This window comes from Pararge aegeria, chromosome 3 (genome assembly GCF_905163445.1).
Source record: "Pararge aegeria chromosome 3, ilParAegt1.1, whole genome shotgun sequence".
In the NCBI taxonomy this organism is placed as follows: domain Eukaryota; kingdom Metazoa; phylum Arthropoda; class Insecta; order Lepidoptera; family Nymphalidae; genus Pararge; species Pararge aegeria.
In genome coordinates, this window is record NC_053182.1 from 7,921,943 (window position 1) to 7,943,675 (window position 21,733).

Sequence of the window (21,733 nt, forward strand, 5' to 3'; positions counted from 1 at the left end):
AAAAAATATTCATCAGGCATCTTAGTATCCACACAAGCTACGCTTAATTTGAGGCTAGATGGCGATGTGTGTATTGTCGTAGTATATTTATTTATTTGTTTATAAAAAAAAACTTAATTAGTGGCATTGAGGACTAGGGGCAAAAAGAGTACATACTTAAATTTCCGGATAAGAGCTTTTGGTGGTTCTTTCCTCAATGGCAGTCCAAACTCCAAGAGCCCCACATCGTAGGATGAGACGATTATGGTAATAATTGTTAAAAGCTAAACTGATGTCCAACGTCACTTTTGCATACAAAAAAGACGTTTCTAAGCAAAGATTGCAAGATTTACGCCCGTCGTGAGACACGTAATCACCCTGCGGGAACAATTACTTAGTTAGTAAGAGAAACTTTCAACTCTCATTATGAGGTGTGCCTAAATAACACGACATTCCTGAATTAATAACACTCTCAGTACCACATACATCCATTGAAGCACATAGCATCTCTCCCATCTATATAATAGCACAATCTCTTCATCGTTCAGCTGATCTATGACAAAACTCAGTCCAAGCGCCCCTTTCGTAGAATGAAACGAGGTCGGTTATGATGTTAGTTGCTAAAAGCTAAACAGTTGCTCTGTTTCCTGTGTTTCACGTTTGCTAACCCGATGGAAATCCATTACCTCTATACAAAATTTGCCAAGATTACACAACTGATGTTGTCAAATTTCGCGTTTTTTTTATGAAGCTGACTTTCTTTGAAGATTAATTAAATAGGGCAGCTGGAACTTGTCCAAATTAATAAAGGCTTCTGATTCACGCCAATCGGTTGTCTTCACTCAAAAAGCATAATATCAACGTAAACAAGTACCTACACAACATAAATATTATTGTTTTGTTTTCTTTAACAGTAGTGATTCTCACAACATTATTTAAATCTGAGTCACATATGTACTTAACATATTCTACATTCGTCAGATTCGCGAATAGGCAGATTTTTATTATTTCACCACTACTCAGCCCTTGACTGCACTCTGACGTAGTAAGCGATGATGCAGTCTCAGATGGTAGCAGGCTTATCAGCTAGAGGCATATATATTAAACCCATAACACCGATCCCGGCACCGACTTTGTCGGTAGGGTAGTAACGACGGCCGAAGCCCCCAAGAAACCAGATCAGAGAAATGCAGGAATTATTCTGACCATCTACTGTAAACTATACCAAAATCTGTTCGGTAATTTTTGCGTGAAAGAGTAACAAACGTTCATTTATCAAAAAAAACCCCACACTGGGTTGAATACTACGGCCTAACCCCAACTTATTCTGAGAGGAGACCTGTCCGTGTTGATGATCTTAAAATGGGTACGACGTCACAACGGAAACGAAGATTATGACGAATTAGTGAGGCGGGCAACATCACTGAAGTTAAAGCTGAGCCAGAACCAATCATACCCAGTGAATAAAAAAAGTCGTAAAACTCAAAAAAAAACACTCAGGGCCCTGTATGAAGACAAAAGACTGCAAACATATGAAGGAGCAAACATACGAAGGAACATACTACACCTAAACCGGATTAAACAGGACACTCGTAGGTATATAATGGGCACTACCCACTAAACAAATACCTTTCCATTCTATGTATAACTGACAGCCCTCTATGCAGAGCATGCATGAACTCAGATGAAACACTGTTACACGGAATGCTCCAATGCAATGGACTAGTAGAACAACGCGAACACACCTTGGCTCCTCAGAAACACTTCATAAAGCACTCGGCGACCTGGGCGGCCTGCTAAGCAAGCTGGAGTGAGCTCGGCTGGCTGAAGTGATCCAGCGGAAAGCCGCATCAGCGGCCACATGTACAACGGACGGTCTAAGCTAACCAAGTATGGAGACAGCCCAGGAACAAGGAAAAAGGAAGACGCAGAACCATCGTTAAAGAAAGAGGACAGGCTACTGCAATCCGCTAGTAGTTAGCTAGAATACAGCTTAGGAATAATCAATACCGAAGGGCTGAAATCGAAAAAACCCAAAGAGGATACAGACACGTAACTCACAGCTGTCAAGTGTCAACATTGGTGAAGTTCATTTCAAAAAGATACCTTAATTTTTAGGTTATATCATTATTATTGATCTTATATTCAATATTAAACATTGAATAAACATGATTCTACGTTTAAAATGTTCATCAAAATTTTATAATCCCAGAAGATTATTGAACCATAAGGCCTCTTCAAATGAAAGTTCTATAAATTACTGTGCGACGATTGTAAGGTATCCACCATTTATAGAAATTTACAAAGTTTATTTTGCTATACAAATTCTTTTAAATGATACTACAATATTAATTAGTACTACTGAAACCCTATTTGGCTTTAGTAGTTTCAATTATTGAGTTTCCATGTTAGAATGTAGAAAAGGTAGAAGAAAAATAAAGAATCTCCTCTCGTACTTGAACATTATTGCAGATAGACAGTATGACTATGAGAATTATTTGGCTACTCTCCTGTTGAGTAAGACCCTGAGATCTCCCGCACTAGTTGTAAGAGCCTTTAATGCTGAAATAGCGAGGGTTCAGGACCAAACTACGGATCCAAACACTGCAGCATTGAGGTTGCAGTTCTGGCAAGATGCTGTTGGTGTTATATTTAATCAAAACTCTGCAAATATACCAGCCAATCCTGTAACTCAAGAATTAAATAAGGTATTCTTATTTAAATATGGTTTGATCCCTGGCACTCACCTCCAACTTTTCTAAGCTATGTGCCTTTTAAGCAATTAATTATAATATGCTTTAACAGGCAACCTCCATGCCTGATAGTTTTCATAATTTCCTCAAAGGTGTGAGAAGTCTACCAATCCGCAGGCCAGCATGGTGGACTACAGCCTAAACCCATCTTATTTTGAGAGGAGACCCTAGCTCTGTAGTTGGCTAGTTCTGGGTTAATATGATGATTTCCATATTAAGTTACCTACCAAAAGAAAAAATCAACAATCTTTCTTATTTCTACATTCATCATTATCATCAGCATATTAATGTCACACTGCTAGGCATAGGCAATGGACACAGTCAATTTCCCAACTATCCAAGCTGGTACTGAGAATATTTAACTGCAATAACTAAACTTTTCTGCTCTTCTAATAGGAAAAGCATGCACGCATTTAAAAAATATCTCAGCAAAACCTGGTTAGCCCGATCAATTATATTTTAAATTTATAAATGTGCACCAAAACAATTGTTTATCCTTATTTTGGAAATAAGAAATCATTACACACATCCACTCACACATACACATACAGTATACAGGTCACAAGTGTCTTTTATGCAAGTTAAGTACACCTTGTATATAGGAAGACAGTGTCTTTTACGTAAGTTTAGTCTGTCTCATATACAAGAAGCAAAAGTAGTTTATACGAGTTTCGGATCTCTCGTAAACAGGTCGCAAGTGTCTTTTATGCAAGTTAAGTATGTCACATATACATGTCACTAGTGTCTTTTATGCAAATTTAGTATAAGTTAGGTAAATATCGTATGCATACCGCAAGAGTCTTTTGTGCAAGTTTAGTATGTCTCGTAGGTATACCAGGTTACAAATGTCTCTTATACAAGTTAATTACGTCTCGTATTCAGGTCGAAAGTTTTTTTTACGGAAGTTAAGAATGTCTTTTATTTAAGAAGCAAGAGTCTTTTAAGCAAGTTTACTACGTCTCGTATACAGAAAGTTAGTGTCTTTTATGTAGGTTTAGTACGTAAGTTAAGTACATCTCGTAAATGGAAAGCTGGTGTCGCTTATGCAAGTTTAGTATCTATCGCATACGGGTCGCTAGTGTCTATTATGTAAGTTTAGTACGTCTCATATACGGGAAGCAAAAGTCGATGCGAGTTACGTATCTCTAGTATACAAGGTTTCAAGAGCATTTTATGCAAGTTAAGTAAGTCTCGTATAAAAATCGCAAGTGTCTTTTTTGCAAGTTTATTACGTCTCTCGTAAGGGAAGCAAGTGTCGCTTAAGTAAAGTTAAGTACGTCTTGTGTAAAGATTGCTTCTCGTGTACGAGAACGTACTTAACTTGCATAAAAGATATTTGCGACCTGTATACGAGACGTACTTAACTTGGGTAAAAGACACTTGCGACCTGTATACGAAAGATACTAAACTTGCATAAACGACACCTGCTTCCTTTATATGAGATATACTAAACTTGCATAAAAGACACTTGCTTTCCCTATACGAGACCTACTAAACTTGCATAAAAGACAACTGCTTCCCGCATACGAGACGTACTTAACTTGCATTAAAGACACTTGCTTCTTAAATACGAGACGTGCTTAACTTCCATGAAAGACACTTGCGACCAGTATACGAGACATACTTCACTTGCCTAAAAGACACTTGCTTTCCGTATACGAGACGTACTTAATTTGCATAAAAGACACTTGTGACCTTTATATGAGGCGTACTTAACTGACATAAAAGTCACTATCTTACCGAATACGAGGCGTACTAAACTTACATCAAAGACACCTGCTTCCCGTATACGAGACGTACTTAACTTGCATAAAAGACACTTGCTTCTTAAATACGAGACGTGCCTTACTTCCATGAAAGACACTCGGGACCAGTATACGAGACATACTTAACTTGCATAAAAGACACTTGCGACCTGTATACGACATATACTAAACTTGCATAAACGAAACTTGCTTCCCGTATTCGATACTTAACTTGAATAAAAGACACTTGCGACCTGTATACGACAGATACTTAACTCGCATTAACGACACTTGTGTTTAACCTTAACTAAAGTACTGAAAATCATTTTCAGGTATGTGCAACTTATAAGCTACCAAGACGCTACATTGAAAGGCTTGTATCATCACGGGCTGGACTACTAAAGGCAAAATATTTTAAGTCACTGGAAGATGTAGAGACATACGCAGAAAATACAGTTTCTACTATTTATTACCTTCTGCTTTGTATAGCTGGCGTCACAAATGTGCATGCTGATCATGCTGCATCACATTTGGGTAAGGCTCAAGGAATAGTCAATATATTGAGGTTAGTTTCTAAATTTATTTAACCATAGAGCTGTTTCACATGTAAATTCTCACTCATTACCAACAAGAAAATTTTAATTTTTTCATCAGATGGGCTATATGTTTGGATTATTATTACTATTCCCGTCTATTATAACTATTAAAAAAATGAGTATTTAATTTTGTTTGTTCTGTTTTATTTAAATAAATTTGGTCATACTAAATCAAATTAATATTGTTTCAGATCTGTTCATGTATCAAATTATCACAAAACAGTATGTTTACCAATGGAGCTGTTGATGAAGTATAAAATTAGTCAACAGGCAGTTCTGAGGGGTTCTGATGATGAGAATATGAGGAACGTTATATTTGAAATAGCTAGCAGAGCTAACAGTCATTTGGAAAAGGTAAGCACCAGCTATTGAACTATATAACTCATCTCCATAAATGTTGATTTTGGAAAAGAGTAACTACTGAGTTACTTTCCGGCTCTTCTCGGTAGAATCTGCTTTCCGAAACGGTGGTAGAGTCACTACAAACATAAATACTTGACGTTTCAAAAGTGCTTATAAAGTAGGCCTACTTGAAATAAAGCAATTTTGATTTTTTTTTTTAATTTTGAATTATTGACACACCAAGCAGATGGGCCACTTGATGATAAGTGGAAAACCATCGCCTATGACCAGAGCAACACTTTGCAGGGCATACGTCCAACAAAGTGCAAACCTGAGACGTAGATATTAAACCTCATGCACCTGTAATTACACTGGCAACAAAACGTGGCAGTAGTACTTCCCCAGCTCTGTCACAAAAAGCTGTACTATTTAAATAACTAACTCGATAAAAGTTAAAATTGTTTTTATCGTTGTCGTTTCTGCAAGGATAAATCTGCTTTATTTCTTTGTATCAACTAGCTAAAGATATACTGATAAAAAATATTTCAGTGCTGAAAAATAAATTTGACTATTCAAAAATATTTTCATTAAACTTTTCTACGTTTTTCATTGTTTGTTTTACTAACTTACACTTAAGAATTAAATGAATGACAGAAAAAAACCGATAGAAACAGCGATTTAGCCCGCTACCTTCTTAGGCGTCTTCACTTCATACATGCACAAAAGCACTGCCTACCCAACTTTGTTCATATAACTCTTTTATGAGTAGGCTTTTTCTGCTTTATGCCTACCCTGATGAAAAACCCTGTGTACGCCACTGCCACCAAGTGACATAGCAGTCATTGACTAACTTTACCACTTTCTAAAAGTATCTTTTTAATCTTTTTTTTTCCAGGCAAGAAAAATTGAAGTACCAACGATATGTAATCAGTTATTTCTACCAGCGATTGCTGTAGATAAATATTTAAATAAATTGCAAAAGAAGAACTTCAATGTTTTTGATAAGTCATTACAACTAGGCAGCCCTATGTTACCTTTAAGTTTATATTACAGAAGGTTGTTAAATAAATATTAATTTATATGAAATGTTCATTAAGTTAATTTATTGATAGCTCAATTCAATTAAACCGAAATAGTTGAGAAATATATAATTATTTTAATAGTTTTTATTTTCAGTTTTAATTAAATGTGATTGGTCTTCCACGTCTTAACTAATATTATAAATGCGAAAGTGTGTTTGTTTGTATGTCTTAACTTGACGCCCTAACTAATCAACGAATCAACTTTAATTTTGGCATATAGTTAGTTGAAAGGACGGAGAGTAGCATAGGCTACTTTTTATTCGAGGAAAATAAACTGTTCCCACAGAGTTTGTATAATAATAGGTATAGGAGGCCCCTTCTAACTGGCCTCCACAGAATTACGAACATACAGAAACCGTGTACATTACTAATATTGAAGTATCAAAAACCACTCCACTTTAGAATTTGACGGCCGAGTGGCGCAGTGGGCAGCGACCCTGCTTTCTGAGTCCAAGGTCGTGGGTTCGATTCCCACAACTGGAAAATGTTTGTGTGATGAACATGAATGTTTTTCAGTGTCTGGGTGTTTGTATATTATAAGCTGGGTATCTGTATATTATAAGTTTTTATGTGTATTATATTCATAAAGAAATATTCATCAGCTATCTCAGTACCCATAACACAAGCTACGCTTACTTTGGGGCTAGATGGCGGTGTGTGTATTGTCGTAGTATATTTATAGAATAGTTTCTCGAACAAACGGTTAGTCACTTCATACCATTTAACGGGTGAAATTAATTATTTCGCCTCTAATGTTCTAAACGTTCACCATAATATGTGAGAATGAGAAAAGGTTTGTGAGCTTAAGACTTTCCGCGGGCGCGGGGCGTTTTCACTGTTTTTGGACACAATTAATATTCTGCATGATTTTAATTCAATGCTTACAGTAGCGACAAAATTTTCAACAAGGAATCACGAGGTCCCGAGGAGGTTTGATTCCTAGGTTACTTAAATTTAATTTTTTCTAGTTATATTCTTCTGGCTGGCTTCACAAATAAATACAGGCTGAAATCTTATTATTACTGAGGTAAATTTTGTCCTTTTACATCTAGTTAAATTGCGTTCATATGATGAGAGGGGTTTAAAAAAATAAAAAGGAAATTTATAGAAGATGCATTTTTACTTTCAAGCTAATTCATTCATGCAAATAAATAATCACATTTGAGATTCAAGCATGGTTTGGCATCTCGAGTATAATAATATAATAGTACCATAAAATAATTGCTGTAGATATCCTTAGGACAATAAATTTTGTTAACAGTCCAAGTATGGTTTCACTTATAATATAAATAGAAGTGACCCTGAGACTTCCAAGTAGTGTTAACAACTTACTATCATAAACGTAACTGGAGAGAGAATATTAAATAGGACATTCACATGATTTTCAAAAAAAAATCGTGATGCTAACATGCGATGATCTTACGTAGAATTGCAGGGGTCGAAAGTCAGTAATTTTGGATTTTGAGGCAGTAAATTCGGTACTTTCTAACAATATATTATCGTTGTAAATTCATATTTTCAACAATCGATTGTTGTTAAAAATACTGAAATTACTTACTCAAAATTAAAAAATTACTGACTTTACAAAATATACAGACTAGTTTCAACACCTGCAATAATTGTTTTTTGGTAACCATAATCTTCGTTCTTAAGGATGGCCAATATTTTCCTTACATGTCTCTCTTTCTTAGTTACGAGTATGCTTATTGTGGTAAAATGATAACCTGCCTTGAATTGTCACTAAATGCAAATGCTTATAGACTTAATATAACTAACTAATCTAAGACGATAGATTTGTTTCACTTTATAATTTGATATCCAGATTGAAACAATGTTAGCTTTGGTTCTAAAAGTGAAGAAATCTTTGGTAAGCTACAAATTCACGATAGGAAATATACACCTTATAAAAATAAAAAATAAAACATCTTTTTACCATATTGAACATACAAATCTGTTGTATACCACACACTCAAGACAATCATGTAAAAATTGAACAGTTTTGTTTTATTGAATCACTGGCACATTTGTAACATTTACATACTGAAAATTATAAAAAAATAGATTCACTGGTACTTTTGATTTATTTTATGTACAAAAATAATAACACCTAAAGTAAGTACTATAACCCTGTTCTAGGTGTACTTTTTTACATTGACCTCGAATTTAAGACAACAATTGGTGCCAATTGTTATACAAAAATCTATAGTAAATTGTTAAATCTAAAATAGTCTATCCTTTTCCATGCGAATAATTATGAAAAGGACAGCACAACTTTTAGGGCTGTCAATTTTAGGATTTAGTTACAAATTTATTATGCAAAGTTAGGTGATTATACATAGGTGATATGTATTACATGGTTTACTCCTTATACTGAAATGTGTAAAACATATTTTGAGAGTTACCTACTTATAGAACTAACTTTGAGATACATTTAATTGAGAGAGCTCCCTAAGGAATATCAATATATATATATATTGTATATTGGGTTGAAGTGAGGATTCATAGCAAACTGCCACACAAGATTCAAAATGATTGTATATTAATCAAAATAAAAAAAAATTGGTTTATTAGGGCATCTAAATATAATGACCCTGGTGGCTTGTAATATTGCTACAGCCCTGACTATACCTACATAGAATACTATATAAACTACATAATTGGTGTAAATTTTGTGATTATGAGATCTTTATAGATTTTTGGATTACGATGGAGTTTTAAATACCATATATATGTTATTTGTAACTGACAAATTACTCAATAAATTAGGTACACATACAGTATTTACTTTAGCGTCATTTTAATAGCAATAAATTCCAAATTTTTTTTAAAGTATATTATAGTAACCAAACAGATAGTTACTGGATAAAAAGAGCAACGTAAAAAGAGCAAGGGAATGCCACTCTGCGTCCATCAACCTGAGCAGTAGGTGTTAAGGCTCATATGCCTGTACCTGCGTGGCACAAATAAGCATGGCGGGATTATTTCCCTGGTACAGCTCTGTCACAAAATGCTCTACTAACAAAGTTCTGGTAATCACAACATTTTAGTCTATTTTTAAATAAACGCTAGTACTGTTAGATTCAATACATAAAAGTGCCAGTTAACCTAATAAGTAAAGTGAATTTTATTTACTTTTTATGCAATAATTTTGTAGGCCTTATAACAAATAACACAGCCAATGTATAAAATGATCAATTTGGAATGTAAAATTAAAACAGGAAAACAAATAAATTAATATAAAATATTTGACACTTATGTCTAGATAAAAAAGCTAAATTTAAGTACTACTATTTAATCACAATAAGCTTGCTGCGCTGCGCAATAATAAGCAACTGAGTGTCTTTTATCAATATGCTAGTGTTATTCAGAGGGTGTCAAGTCTTTTTCTGGTTCACCTTCTAACAATATCTGTTGTAAGAGATCATAAACAGGTTCAAAGGCCTTCCGACAAGCTGCATTCGTTGGTATGAGGTAGTCATGCATATCATGGTGACTAATTGTACCATCATTTTGTATAAAACCTTTATCTATAGTAACCATTTCTACCTTTTTCATGCAAGCAACTTTTTCCCGCAAAAGTTGATTGATTTTGGAATTTTTCTCTCTTAATACATTTGGATACTGACCCCGTGGGAGTAGACTCTGAAAATGAAAGAAGAATAACTTAAAAATTCGAGACCAGTCCCAAAATCTTCAATCCGTAAAATACTAGATGTACCTAATGCCTGCAGTCAAAAAGAATCAGTAAAAAATTTTACTTGACTAACAAAATGGAAACATATTTCTGTTAATTACTGAAATAGCAAATGTATTTGTGCTTAATGTGAGAAAAAGTAATACATGTTATGATGGAATTTTTTTTTTAATAAGGACATACAAATTAAGTCATAATAAAAATTTTAAACCTTCAACCAAGTAACCAATGTCAGACTAAAGAGTGTCAGTAATAAAAAAAAGCCTAATGCTCTTTGCTAGATTTTGCTAGATTTTGACTGTATATCTATATCTAGTACATGATGAAAGCCTTAAATGCATATTAATTGTCAAAATGTCTTGAAAGTATTTTTTAGGAAGTAGCTTTTTAAATTCTATATATTGCAGTAGGGCTACATGTTTTTACAGCTTAATCTGGTTTTGAATAGGTATAATTTTTTTTTCACTTCATATCATCTGCCTATTACTTCTACTCTTCCTTACTTCAGACATCCTATGCATGCTACATTTACTTTAAAAGGTTAAGGGGTACTTGCATAATAAAAACACAGGGCTTAAAAGCCTTTTCATATAAGATAATATATCTATGATGATGATACCATATCATACATTGTGGTGTGAATGTTAACTCTACTAATAATTAATCAGAAAAATATACCTAGCAAGGAGTTACCAATCTCTTACTGCAAGAAAGATTAACATCAAGTTCAATGAGTTTTTTTGAGTAACTTATAGAGGGGAAAACAGAAGTTCTACTAGTCTGAGGAACAGTTAACTGACTATATAAGTGTCTAGGGTTCAGTATATGAATACTCACAGGTAATACTATATAAACACTTGGATGTTTCTCCCTGATAGTTTGGACTATTTCTAAAATTCCTTGGCAGACTTGTTCAGGTGTGTGATCAACATCATTAGTTCCCACATGCAATACTATTACCTGTAAAAAATGTAGTACAAATTACTAGTGAATCTATATTTTATTTGAACAATTATTAAATATTGTATAAAAAACGTTAGATATTGATTAATTGAATATGTATTGCTTATTTTCTAAAATAATTTCCTTAGAAATTTGCCCTATACACTTATGCCACAAGAGTGTAAACCGTTTGCCCTGGTTATTATTACTAACATGTAATAATAATTGTTAGAACTGCTCCAAACTGGCCTGAAACTGTTCTTTCTAATTGAGACTATGCTCTAAAACTCTTAAGGTATGAAAAATACCAACAGTTTTTATTACTTACTCTTGGATCGACATGGTCAAGTTCACCATTTTTTATACGCCACAGAACATTTTGAGTTTGGTCTTTGTAAATGCTAAAATTAAGGCAATGGAGTGGTGCAAACCATTGATTCCAAACTTCAGTATGTTCTAAAGCTTGTAACACAGAGTCCCCTATGAATATGACGTCTGCATCTTTTCCTTTGGCATCCGAAAGAAATCTATTATGCTGTAAAATAAATAATTTTAAGTTAGAGCTTTTAAATAAACCGTCATCGAAAATTTAATATATACATGTCTAAATTCTGTTTCTATATGTAATTGTTTGCAAAACTCGAAAAGTAGTTGATAGATAGATTGACTTAAAATTTTTACCCAACATTACATTACTACTTATATATGTTTCTATATCGTTTGGAATATCAGACTAGGCTTAACTACAAAAGCGGGTTTAGATAATATAAGTGTACAATGTCTGGAATAATAATAAATATTCGAAAACGTAAAAGTAACATAGACGAAATATTTTTACTTACAATGCTATTCCATCTGCCATCACCTTCAGTATCTTGTTGTGGAGCCGCCACAGAACATGGATTCATGATAGGAAGTTTGTTTCTAGTATAATTATTAAGTTTAGTAATTGTGCGCTCCTAATCTTGACGATATAATGTAATATTCTTCTTAGATTACTAGATTTCGTGATTTCTTTCCAAATTCGCCAAATTTTTATCCACCACCACTCTTTCACAAATCACAATTTGACATTGACAACACATTGGCAATAGCAATCACAGAATGCAAATTACTCCTTGTCACCTTGATGAGTTGAGGCGTTTTGGTTGCACTTGTTAATTTCTTAATTCTTACTGCACTTAAAAACATAATAAAATTATGTAAAACAGATCGTATATAGTGGCTTTAGCCATTTTTAGGTTTAAAATACCAAAGTTCAGAGCCGTAAATCTGAGACCAGTTCCGAGCGGAATAAAAAAAAAAACCGATATATAACCTCAAAAAAAAACTTTAATTTTACTTGTTTTAATTTTCCCAATAAATCAACAGTCAACACCAAATAAGTACTCTTTTTCTAATTGATGATTTACCGCATAAGTAACTGCAAAAAACAAAGGAAGCCGAAGGTACATCTTTCTTGTTATAATGGACGATGAAATAAATCTTTTAGAACTTAGGCATAAAAAGGAAAAAAAGGAATTACAGGCTCAAATTCAGGCTTTAAAAAAGACAGCGAAAAATGATAAGACTAAAAAGAAAGAACTAACTGCAGAGATCGTTAGATTAGAATCAGATTTAGAAGAGCGTCATAGAAAAGAAAATGATGAGCAGCAAAATGGTATTTGCAGAGAGCCAGTCGAGCCAGAAGCAAACGATGAAGAAGTAGACAACGATACTACCAAACAAAAAGTTTCGAAAGCTCAAAAGCGCAGAAACAAAAAATTGCAACAAGAAAAAGATCGTGAAAAAGAGATTGTTCTACAAGAAAAAGAGAATCTTCACGGTCCTAGGAATATAGAAAATCAAGAAATGTCTGCTAGGTTAAGAGAAAGGAAGTTGAAGGTATATTCAATACCCTCAGATGGAGACTGTTTGTATCGAGCAGTTAGTCATCAATTAGAAACTAAACATAATAGGATAAAATCTGTTGATGATTTAAGGAACGATGTGGCAATGAACATTCGAGAGAATAAAGAAGAATATATGCAGTTTATGTGTCATCCAGACACTGGTCTAAATTTGACAGATGTTGAATTTGAAACGTATTGTAATAAAATAACTAATACCAAAGAATGGGGTGGCCACATAGAGATACGTGCATTATCAAATTGTCTTAAATGCCCTATAACAGTAATACAAGCAGCTGGACCTGTGGCAATAGAACAAGGGGCTGAGTTTTCTGGCACTCCGTTAATCATTACATACCATAGATACATGTTCAGTTTAGGTGAACATTACAACTCAACTGAACTTTTACTAGAGGATTAGTAATTTTAACTTAGTCTGTACACAACTATTTCAGTAAACTATGTGTAATTTTCCAATGCCAACCAAATCCAAGGTATATAACATGTGTAGAATACAATCCCAATCCTCACTTATGGATGTCAAACCTGGGGATTAACGAAAGCTCACCAACAGAAGCTTAAAGTATGCCAACATAGAATGGAAAGGAGCATGTTGAATATTAAGCTGAAAGACAAGTGGAGCATAAGGAAAATTAGGAAGGCCACAGGAGTAACGGATGTCCCCAGAAAGATTAAGAGGCTAAAATGGCGCTGGACTGGCCATGTAGTTAGATCCTCAAAAGAAAAATGGACTAAAGAAATTATATCTTGGTACCCTAGAGATGGCAAGAGGAAAAAAGGACGGCCACAAAAAAGGTGGGAAGGTGACCTGCCAAAAGGATGGCGCAGAATAGCCAGAGACAGAGCACACTGGAGTATTCTAGAGGAGGCCTATGTCCAAGGACAGCCTGACTAAGCACGCTGGTGTTACAATTTTTTTAGGAATAAATATAACTAAATTAAATAATAGATTTAGTAACTAGTAGTGTATAAGCAAAAATGTATTTAGTCAGAGAATAAAGGCTATTTTTATTTATTTTTATTTATTATTTTATGTGTAATTATTAAAATACAATTGCATTTAAATGTACAAGATTACTTTGTCTAATGTCTATTAATAAAGACTGACACTGTTAAGACTTTAAATAACTAGCAAAACGCTTAAGGCAAACATAGTTTTACTATGTCAGTGTAAATTAAAAATTTTATACTCTCATAATCTTTTCTATACTACTACAACATGGGTTGTATCAAATAAAACCTTTTTAAGCTATAACTGCAAATTTGACTATTATGAAGACAAAGTCCTTCAACACACATTTTAGGCCTTTTAAGTTTGCATCTTAATTATTGTTAACACCTCCATCATAGGGCTTTTGTGTGGAATAGGTAATCTGATAGTAATAAAAAAAATATCTATAATGTATGATATGCAACAATTGTCCAATTAATATTTTTTTGAAATAATAATTATTATAATCAACTTTATATTTCTCTTATTTAGTGGATCATTATGGATATTTTATTTGACATAGTGACAGAAATACTTTGCTGTAATAAACACCACTGATATAATCTTCTGTCCAATTCCATTATTTACAAGATTTTAAAAAGCACTTTATTTACCCACAGATGAAATAACACAGTTTAATGTGACTGTTAACACAGCATTTTAAAAGTCTGTTTTTGTTGCATTCAATGCTACAAAATATTTTTATAGATATATTTAAGCACTATTAATGATTTAAAACACATACTGAAAAGTACTCAGATTCCCTATTCCAAATTTTACTGTCTTGTGCTTAGCGACTTAACTCCACCACATTATATAGTAACAATGTGCTAATAATGAAGGTTCCATCAAAGTTGGTTTAGTTTTTTCAAAAGTTAGACCCGATAAAACTAGTCAATATTTTAAAGGTATTATGTTTATAGGAAAGAATATACCTACTGCAATAAAGTAACAAAAAATTGTATTAATAAATACTTTTATTTAATACAGATATAAACACTTTGTATGTATTTCATTTAAAATTAAAGGTGTTTGTAACACTTGTGGTAGAAACACGTTCAACACCTCACCTGATCTGGCATGTTTTATTGTCAAGATTGACAGGTTCAAGTGAATGTTATATACTTGATCAAGGTGGCAAAATCATAAATTCGATTTTGGCTTTAAGAAAAGTTGTCATGCACAATAACCGCCATACACTGTCAAATTTAATGGATACCGCTTCATGTCTGCTACAGGCTTGACAGTTAACATGGTTGTGTGTGTGGGCAGCGTTAATTATATTGCTTAGCCATGGCGACGTAAGGTCGTATCGCAGCACATCAAGATTACGGGTGTTGTTATTGTAATGTGTTTCTAACGTTATGCTCCATTTTGAGCTGGTGTTTCAGTCGACGTAGATTCCTCTTTAAGATGTTTGTTTGGATCGTCGGGCTTCATTGCAGGGAACAGCAGTACCTCCTAAGAATAAAAAACAGGCCATTTATAAATAAATAATATTTTATGAAAAATTTATAACTCCTAATACACCCATATTCTTATTTTTATAATTTGTAAGATTAAATCACATTGTGCTTCAAGTAAATTGATTTTGTTGATTTGTATTCTTTTACACAGCTGGCATCAAAGTAGAAAGTGATTGATGATTTTACTTTATTTACATGTTGTGTTGTTGGAAAACGATCGCCTATAACAGAGCAACACTTCGCAGGGAATGCAAGGAAGACGTCCACCAAAAATATTATGAAAAATTATGTTGACTTAACAATTATTCATTGTAAAGTCGTCATACATCTCCTGAGGATGCTCCGGTTTCGGAGTGAAACGTGCGTAGAGGGTACATCGCCGAAAATTTGTTTGGTGTGGAGTATAAAAATTGAAGAATTATAAATAACACCATACAGATTGTCATGCTTTTCGCGGAGTATATCAAATTAAGCTTAATCTTCATAATTTATCATGGATTACCGCAAATTAATGTCTGCTTCTATTCAATGTCCAATGTCCACTATAAATCTGCGTGCGCCCATCAAACTAATGCGTAACTGTTCAGTCTCATGTGCTTGAAATTACACCGGAAACCACGCCCTTAACACGCCCTCACGACCGGAACGCAGCATTGTTGCTTGGGCGCAGAAATAAGCTAAGCGGTAGTACTTCCCTGGACAAGCTCTGGCAGAAAGCTCACCTACTACTTGTTCATTGTATATATGGCATTCCGCAAAGTAAATCCAAGTAGACCCAGCAGTGAGCGCTGGGCAATTTGAGAATTCATGATTTCTGAAGTTTTTATGGTCTGTGGCCAATTACCAGTCTACCTACAAAGACGTGCGGCTGAGCGATTTATCGTTCCGGTGCCATGTCGTGTAGAAACCGATTAGGGGTAAAGGTTTAATATAACTGCAATACCCTAATAGGTTAGTCAAATACCATCTTAGACTGCATTTTCATTTACAAACGGAACTGATGAGATTGCAGTCAAGGGATAATTTGTAATAAAAGAAAAAAAAATAAAAAAAACCTTACTTTTATATTATTGGAGTCTGTCAAAAACATCGTCAGACGATCAACTCCCAAGCCCCATCCACCAGTAGGTGGTAACCCATACTCAAGGGCAGTGCAGAATGCTTCATCAGTCGGTGGTGCTTCGTCGTCACCAGCCGCACGGTCCTTGGCTTGTTGTTCAAAACGTTCCCTCTGTATTGCTGGATCGTTCAACTCTGTATATGCGTTGCAAATTTCTTTCTTCATAACAAACAGTTCAAATCTGTTACAAGAAATATAAAGTTTGAAATGGATAAAAAGCTAAGAATAACTACAATTATTGCAGTGATTAAATTCCTTTTCTGCGGTGAGCTATTTTGGCAGGGGAAAAACTAATAGGTTCGCGTCACCGATGACCTCGACATGTTCGTATGTATGTAATGCGACAGACTAGTGGCGCGGATTATGTAGCGCCTGTGTACCTGCATGTAAATGCACATATTACACTAACTAATACTTTATATATAATCGGCTGTATTATATTAAGCGTGTTTGAGTTTTTAGATTGATAAAATGTTGTGATTTTGCTTCACCGAAATTCTGTTACAGTATGGGAAATAATGTTGAGCACTTAAAAATGCATTGTTTCAATTGTGTTTTCGATAATTATTATTTGAATTGATTAATTGTAAAATCACCGTGCAGTAAAACAGTGAGTACTTCATAAACTTATAAGTTGAAAAAGATATGCCAAAAACCAAGTATTTATCGTCGAAACAATTATTCCATTGTTTTCCAGTACTGTTTTGCGGCGCTGGGATGCAAAGATATTTAGGTACCATTATTCCTTACTTGCTATTATAGATGTGCGGGCAAGATTTTATTGCTATGAACTTGTTACAAATTAAAGCGACAAGGGTAAACTACTAATGGATGTATAAAATTTATATTTGTCGTAAGCTAAGTCACATTAATATGATACATACTTGAATATTAAACACACAACTTAAAATATGATAAACCTGAGTTGATAACATTGTTATCTTTTAAGTATAATAACAATGTGCAATTTATATCATTAAAGTTGCGTATTCATATAATACTAAGAATAAAATGCATATCACAATAATTAGGTATGCTTTTATTAATGAGTACATACTACATACACTACTATTGACATCTGGGATTTCTAATAATCAGTTTTATACACTGTGATTATTAGAAAACCCAGGCATCAAAAGTTATCAGAAAAGTCTCATTAATTAAAACGATCATAATATAATAAATGTTATTAAACTTAAGATTCGGAAATTCCGTAGAGAAAAACCAACCGGGTCCTGAACAGACAAGCAAGCTGTTTCCCTTGTTTACTCTGGCTAAAATTTAATGAGCTTTAAAATAGCTTTCTAAACGTGAAACAATTAAAAAATTCATTTCATTAAAAGTATTTAAAAGTTTACAAATAAAGAAAAAAACCCACAAATCGTACTCCTTATGACATTAGTTTAAATGAGGGTGAGCACTAATAAATGAAATTAAATAAAAAACTCTAATTTAGGGCTCACTTGATAATATATTGAGCACTTTTGTTAATATTATTTTGAAAATTTCAATTCTATATTAAAAAGGCTAGAACTACCAAAACTACTCGAATTTGAGAAATCATTTAGCAGACCAATTTTTGAGGAATGATAACTTTAGTAGAGTTATCAGTCCAATTAAAAAAAAACTTTTTTCAATTCGATGGTAAGGGCATACTTAAAATAAGTAGGGGGGCAAGTTGGCGCTGTGGGTTGGGGTATATTCTATAGGATAGCGGAAATTTGCACGGAAAGCTTATAGGAAACAGCAGTCAAATTCCGGGGAACAAACAGTACTCAATAAAATTATTCTTATAGTTATTATTACCTTTCTGTAAGCCCAGGAACATCCCTGTGGTATTTAGACAAGGGACTCATAATCTGTGGGTGGTCTAAAATGAAAGTAGGATTAATGCATTTCTCTTCTAGAAACTCTCCAACAAGTTTATCCAAGAGTCTTGCTGTTGTTCTAGGTGGAGGGCATTCAACCTAAAATAAAAAGTATACTTTTAAAATATTTATAGAATATCATTGTGTATCTCAAATTAAGTCTGTTGAAGGAATAATAAATACAATTTTAATAATAGGATTCAGTATCTGCAAATGCTTAAAAAAGAACATGAACTAGCAACGTTGTTAACTTTCAATTATGAATTTGTATTTGTACTTATAATATCTTCAAACTTTACAGCAGAAATAAGGTTAGTTGGTGAAAAAGTTGTGTCACATAAAAGGTCTTTAGGCTTTAAGTCATTAGTTTTTATTTATTAGTACTTGAGTGGAGTGCTATTTTATTTTTTACAGTTTTTCAACTGCTTTTACAGTGTTTGTTTACATACCTCATGTTTCTCACATAATTTACTAAGTATAGCGTTGGCTTCTGGTGTATCCAACTGGTCTGCTGGTGGCAACTTTACTTTTAGTTCCTTCTCTAATGTTGAAATCATGGGCACCCTAGCAAACGGTGGTGTAAAATCAATTTCTACTTCCTCACCATCTGGCCCATCTGGATGGTATTTAATCTGTAAATGTTTTTTTTTTTTAATTTCTAAATAAAACAAAGTCGATTATATATTTAGAAAATATATCATTTTTATATGCCATCGTTCATCAGTATCAGTTGTATCGAAAAACAAAACATTAGTTATTTATAAACAGCAACAGCTTAATATTATTTGCTGACTTTTAAACTGTCTATTTCTACTGTATTATATCATAATTTCTTTTTACTCATTAGTTTTACACCATAGATTTGTATCATTTTACAATACAATACAAAAATACTAAGTATGTTCTAGATAGCTGCTTTAAGAGAAACAACTTTAATAACAATATGGCTAACTATAGGCTTTTAAGAATTTCAATACAATAGATGATAATTTTATTAATTAATAAAAATCCAAAAACTTTTTCTAAATCTTATCAAATAACATGATAGGGGAGTGACTTCTTGTTTGTAAGGATGACTAGTACATGTACTTGTACACACTTTAAAAGATAAAGTACTGCTTACCTTGTAAGTGCCGTGAATACTTTTAACCATGCCTGAAAGCAATGTCTCAGTTATGGCGATTACATCATTGTAGTCAGCATATGCCATATAGAACTCACAAGTGGTAAACTCTGGGTTGTGAGTCAAATCAATGCCTTCATTCCTAAACTGTCTCCCAATTTCATAAACGCGATCCAAACCCCCAACTACTAACATTTTGTGATAGAGCTCTGGAGCTATTCTCATGTACAAGTCCATGTCTAAATCATTGTGGTGGGTTATGAAGGGTTTTGCGGTGGCTCCACCCGGAATCATGTTCATCATTGGTGTTTCTATTTCCAGGAATCCCATGTTGTCAAAGAAACGCCTAACATAGGAAATGATTTTTGCTCTTGTATAGAATATTTGTCTAACCTGGAATAAATACTTATTTTATAACAATGATGCCATTTGGTTGGCAAATCGTAAACTAAAGGTAGAAATTGAGTGTTTTTTTAATTTTACAGATTTCTTGTACAATCACTGTCAAAATGTTAATTATGATGGTTTAATTTTTTTAAAACATTCTCTTATAGTTCTATAAACATGGTTCAACAGAACTGGTATGAAAATTTAAATGAAATAAATTCATAAAATTAAACAATAACTATTTACTTTTCACAATGTCTTATCAGCTTTGTAAACAAAAATTTTAACTGCAATTACACAATATCTTACGTTTAGATACAAGTAATATTCTATTGGTGAGTAATTAATAGATTTTTTTATTACCTTGTCGTTTAAAATGAGATCTAAATATCTTTTTCTGAATCTGGTCTCTTTGTCCTTCAGACCAAAATGAAGGTGTGGCATCATATGTAGACATGGGGACAGTAGTTTGACTGTTTTGGGTATGACAGAGAGCTCTCCCTTCTTGGTCTTACCTGGATGCCCCACACAGCCAATAATATCGCCTCTTCTCAGTTTATCTGTGTCCGTAACAAATTTCTCTTCAGATTCATACATCTTGGCATTGGCCATCACCTAAAACATTTTTTCCATATAGTGTTGATTTCAAGAAAACATTGTATGATGAAAAAATATTCTATTTCATCATACAGTGTTTTTCCATCAGTTCTAAAAATTTTAATAAGTTAAGTTATTATAATTTAATTAGCTGCTTATCTGTTTATAGATCTTTTGCATAGAAATAAGTAAATAGAAGCATTTCACTATTTGAAAAAAATTGAGCAATCTAGCATGTTTGAAAGTTCAGATGTTTATAATTCCCACATTGCCCTTGTTGATCAAACCTAGGACCATATATATGACCACAGCACACAGTTTTATATAAACATACCTGAATTTTCACACCTTCACCTCTTAAGTCATAAAATATAAGCTTGGCACCAGATTCTCTGATTGAATGGACTCTGCCAGCCACAGATACTGTTGTGTTCTCTAATACATCCCCACTGTTCAGATTATTATACTTTTCAATGAACTCTTCAAGTGAAATAGTAACAGTAAACTTATGAGGGTATGGATGGTCATCTTTAGATCCATTTTTAAGAGCAGCAATTGCGGTTGTACGAAGTTTGTAGTATTCATTTGGACTAATTTCTTCTTCAGCTTTACTAGATTTCTTCTCACTACTTTCAGCTGGTTGTTGAGCAACTTTTTCAGCTTTCTCCTTTAATTTTTGTTCAGCTTTCAGGCGTCGTTTTAATTCACTGTAAAATTATTATTTTATAAAATCAAATATCCACTTTAACACAATAACTGTAAGGAACTAAACCAACCGTGAGTTCAAGGCTGAAGAATATTTCATGAATTGTTTTAAGTTCGTGTGGGCCAACACAGGCAAAGCCGTGATACTCCTTGAAAATAGCATATTGTTTGATTGGTCACACAATACTCACTTCTTGGATAGTTTCTCGCTAGCCGCTTCAGTCATTTTTCTGAAATATTTGTGTTTCGTTTAATACTTGTAGTAGTTAGTTAACTGCAAAATGTTACGTGGATTGCAAGTTGGTCTAAACGACACGTTCATGAATAGTGAAGTAAAATGTGAATGATGAAATTTATTAATAAAGTTCCAATTTTGAGGTTATATTTAGCGACATGACACATTAGTGTCAAATGTCAATAGTCGTACAGTCAT

The 21,733-nt window shown here is 33.5% G+C and overlaps 5 protein-coding genes across 6 annotated transcripts; 3 read left to right on the forward strand and 2 right to left on the reverse strand.

Moving 5' to 3' along the window:
- The first annotated feature begins 2,080 nt into the window (after positions 1 to 2,080).
- Positions 2,081 to 6,555, forward strand: LOC120637125 (NADH dehydrogenase (ubiquinone) complex I, assembly factor 6). Its single transcript, XM_039908783.1, has 5 exons — positions 2,081 to 2,257; positions 2,456 to 2,687; positions 4,810 to 5,042; positions 5,265 to 5,427; positions 6,311 to 6,555. The coding sequence occupies exons 1-5, from the start codon at positions 2,148 to 2,150 to the stop codon at positions 6,488 to 6,490; spliced, it is 918 nt and encodes a 305-aa protein (XP_039764717.1). The 5' UTR covers positions 2,081 to 2,147; the 3' UTR covers positions 6,491 to 6,555.
- A 1,043-nt stretch (positions 6,556 to 7,598) lies between these two features.
- On the reverse strand, positions 7,599 to 12,186 carry LOC120637477 (platelet-activating factor acetylhydrolase IB subunit beta homolog). The gene is made up of 4 exons (XM_039909341.1): positions 11,976 to 12,186; positions 11,462 to 11,668; positions 11,029 to 11,151; positions 7,599 to 10,139 (listed from the first exon to the last, which is right to left on the reverse strand). Exons 1-4 carry the CDS (start codon positions 12,039 to 12,041, stop codon positions 9,858 to 9,860), a joined length of 678 nt encoding a protein of 225 aa, XP_039765275.1. The 5' UTR covers positions 12,042 to 12,186; the 3' UTR covers positions 7,599 to 9,857.
- An 88-nt stretch (positions 12,187 to 12,274) lies between these two features.
- On the forward strand, positions 12,275 to 13,501 carry LOC120637476 (deubiquitinase OTUD6B). Its single transcript, XM_039909340.1, has one exon. The coding sequence runs from the start codon at positions 12,601 to 12,603 to the stop codon at positions 13,441 to 13,443; it is 843 nt and encodes a 280-aa protein (XP_039765274.1). The 5' UTR covers positions 12,275 to 12,600; the 3' UTR covers positions 13,444 to 13,501.
- A 119-nt stretch (positions 13,502 to 13,620) lies between these two features.
- Positions 13,621 to 13,938, forward strand: LOC120636974. Its single transcript, XM_039908552.1, has one exon. It carries the CDS (start codon positions 13,621 to 13,623, stop codon positions 13,936 to 13,938), a length of 318 nt encoding a protein of 105 aa, XP_039764486.1.
- Positions 13,939 to 15,004: 1,066 nt separating this feature from the next.
- LOC120637474 (lysine--tRNA ligase) lies at positions 15,005 to 21,700 on the reverse strand. Of its 2 annotated transcripts, none has more exons than XM_039909337.1 (8): positions 21,372 to 21,507; positions 20,930 to 21,302; positions 20,362 to 20,613; positions 19,612 to 20,004; positions 18,938 to 19,120; positions 18,427 to 18,587; positions 16,561 to 16,801; positions 15,005 to 15,495 (listed from the first exon to the last, which is right to left on the reverse strand). In XM_039909337.1, the coding sequence occupies exons 1-8, from the start codon at positions 21,461 to 21,463 to the stop codon at positions 15,397 to 15,399; spliced, it is 1,794 nt and encodes a 597-aa protein (XP_039765271.1). In that variant the 5' UTR covers positions 21,464 to 21,507; the 3' UTR covers positions 15,005 to 15,396. The 2 variants fall into 2 exon arrangements, with proteins under 2 accessions (XP_039765271.1, XP_039765273.1); XM_039909339.1 differs by having other exon boundaries at positions 15,007 to 15,495; positions 21,492 to 21,700.
- Between the last annotated feature and the right edge of the window lie 33 nt (positions 21,701 to 21,733).

Excerpts from the sequence above, each read along its gene's own strand:
- LOC120637477 (XM_039909341.1), bottom strand. The coding sequence starts at position 12,041 with ATGAATCCATGTTCTGTGGCGGCTCCACAACAAGATACTGAAGGTGAT. Across the intron at positions 11,669-11,975 it reads ATGGCAGATGGAATAGCATT|CATAATAGATTTCTTTCGGA; the intron begins GTAAGTAAAAAT and ends TTTATTTTACAG. Across the intron at positions 11,152-11,461 it reads TTGACCATGTCGATCCAAGA|GTAATAGTATTGCATGTGGG; the intron begins GTAAGTAATAAA and ends CATTTTTTACAG.
- LOC120637125 (XM_039908783.1), top strand. The coding sequence starts at position 2,148 with ATGATTCTACGTTTAAAATGTTCATCAAAATTTTATAATCCCAGAAGA. Across the intron at positions 2,688-4,809 it reads TAACTCAAGAATTAAATAAG|GTATGTGCAACTTATAAGCT; the intron begins GTATTCTTATTT and ends AATCATTTTCAG. Across the intron at positions 5,428-6,310 it reads CTAACAGTCATTTGGAAAAG|GCAAGAAAAATTGAAGTACC; the intron begins GTAAGCACCAGC and ends TTTTTTTTCCAG.
- LOC120637476 (XM_039909340.1), top strand. The coding sequence starts at position 12,601 with ATGGACGATGAAATAAATCTTTTAGAACTTAGGCATAAAAAGGAAAAA.
- LOC120637474 (XM_039909337.1), bottom strand. The coding sequence starts at position 21,463 with ATGCTATTTTCAAGGAGTATCACGGCTTTGCCTGTGTTGGCCCACACG. Across the intron at positions 21,303-21,371 it reads TCTTCAGCCTTGAACTCACG|TGAATTAAAACGACGCCTGA; the intron begins GTTGGTTTAGTT and ends ATAATTTTACAG. Across the intron at positions 15,496-16,560 it reads CAGACTCCAATAATATAAAA|GAGGTACTGCTGTTCCCTGC; the intron begins GTAAGGTTTTTT and ends TTTTATTCTTAG.
- LOC120636974 (XM_039908552.1), top strand. The coding sequence starts at position 13,621 with ATGGAAAGGAGCATGTTGAATATTAAGCTGAAAGACAAGTGGAGCATA.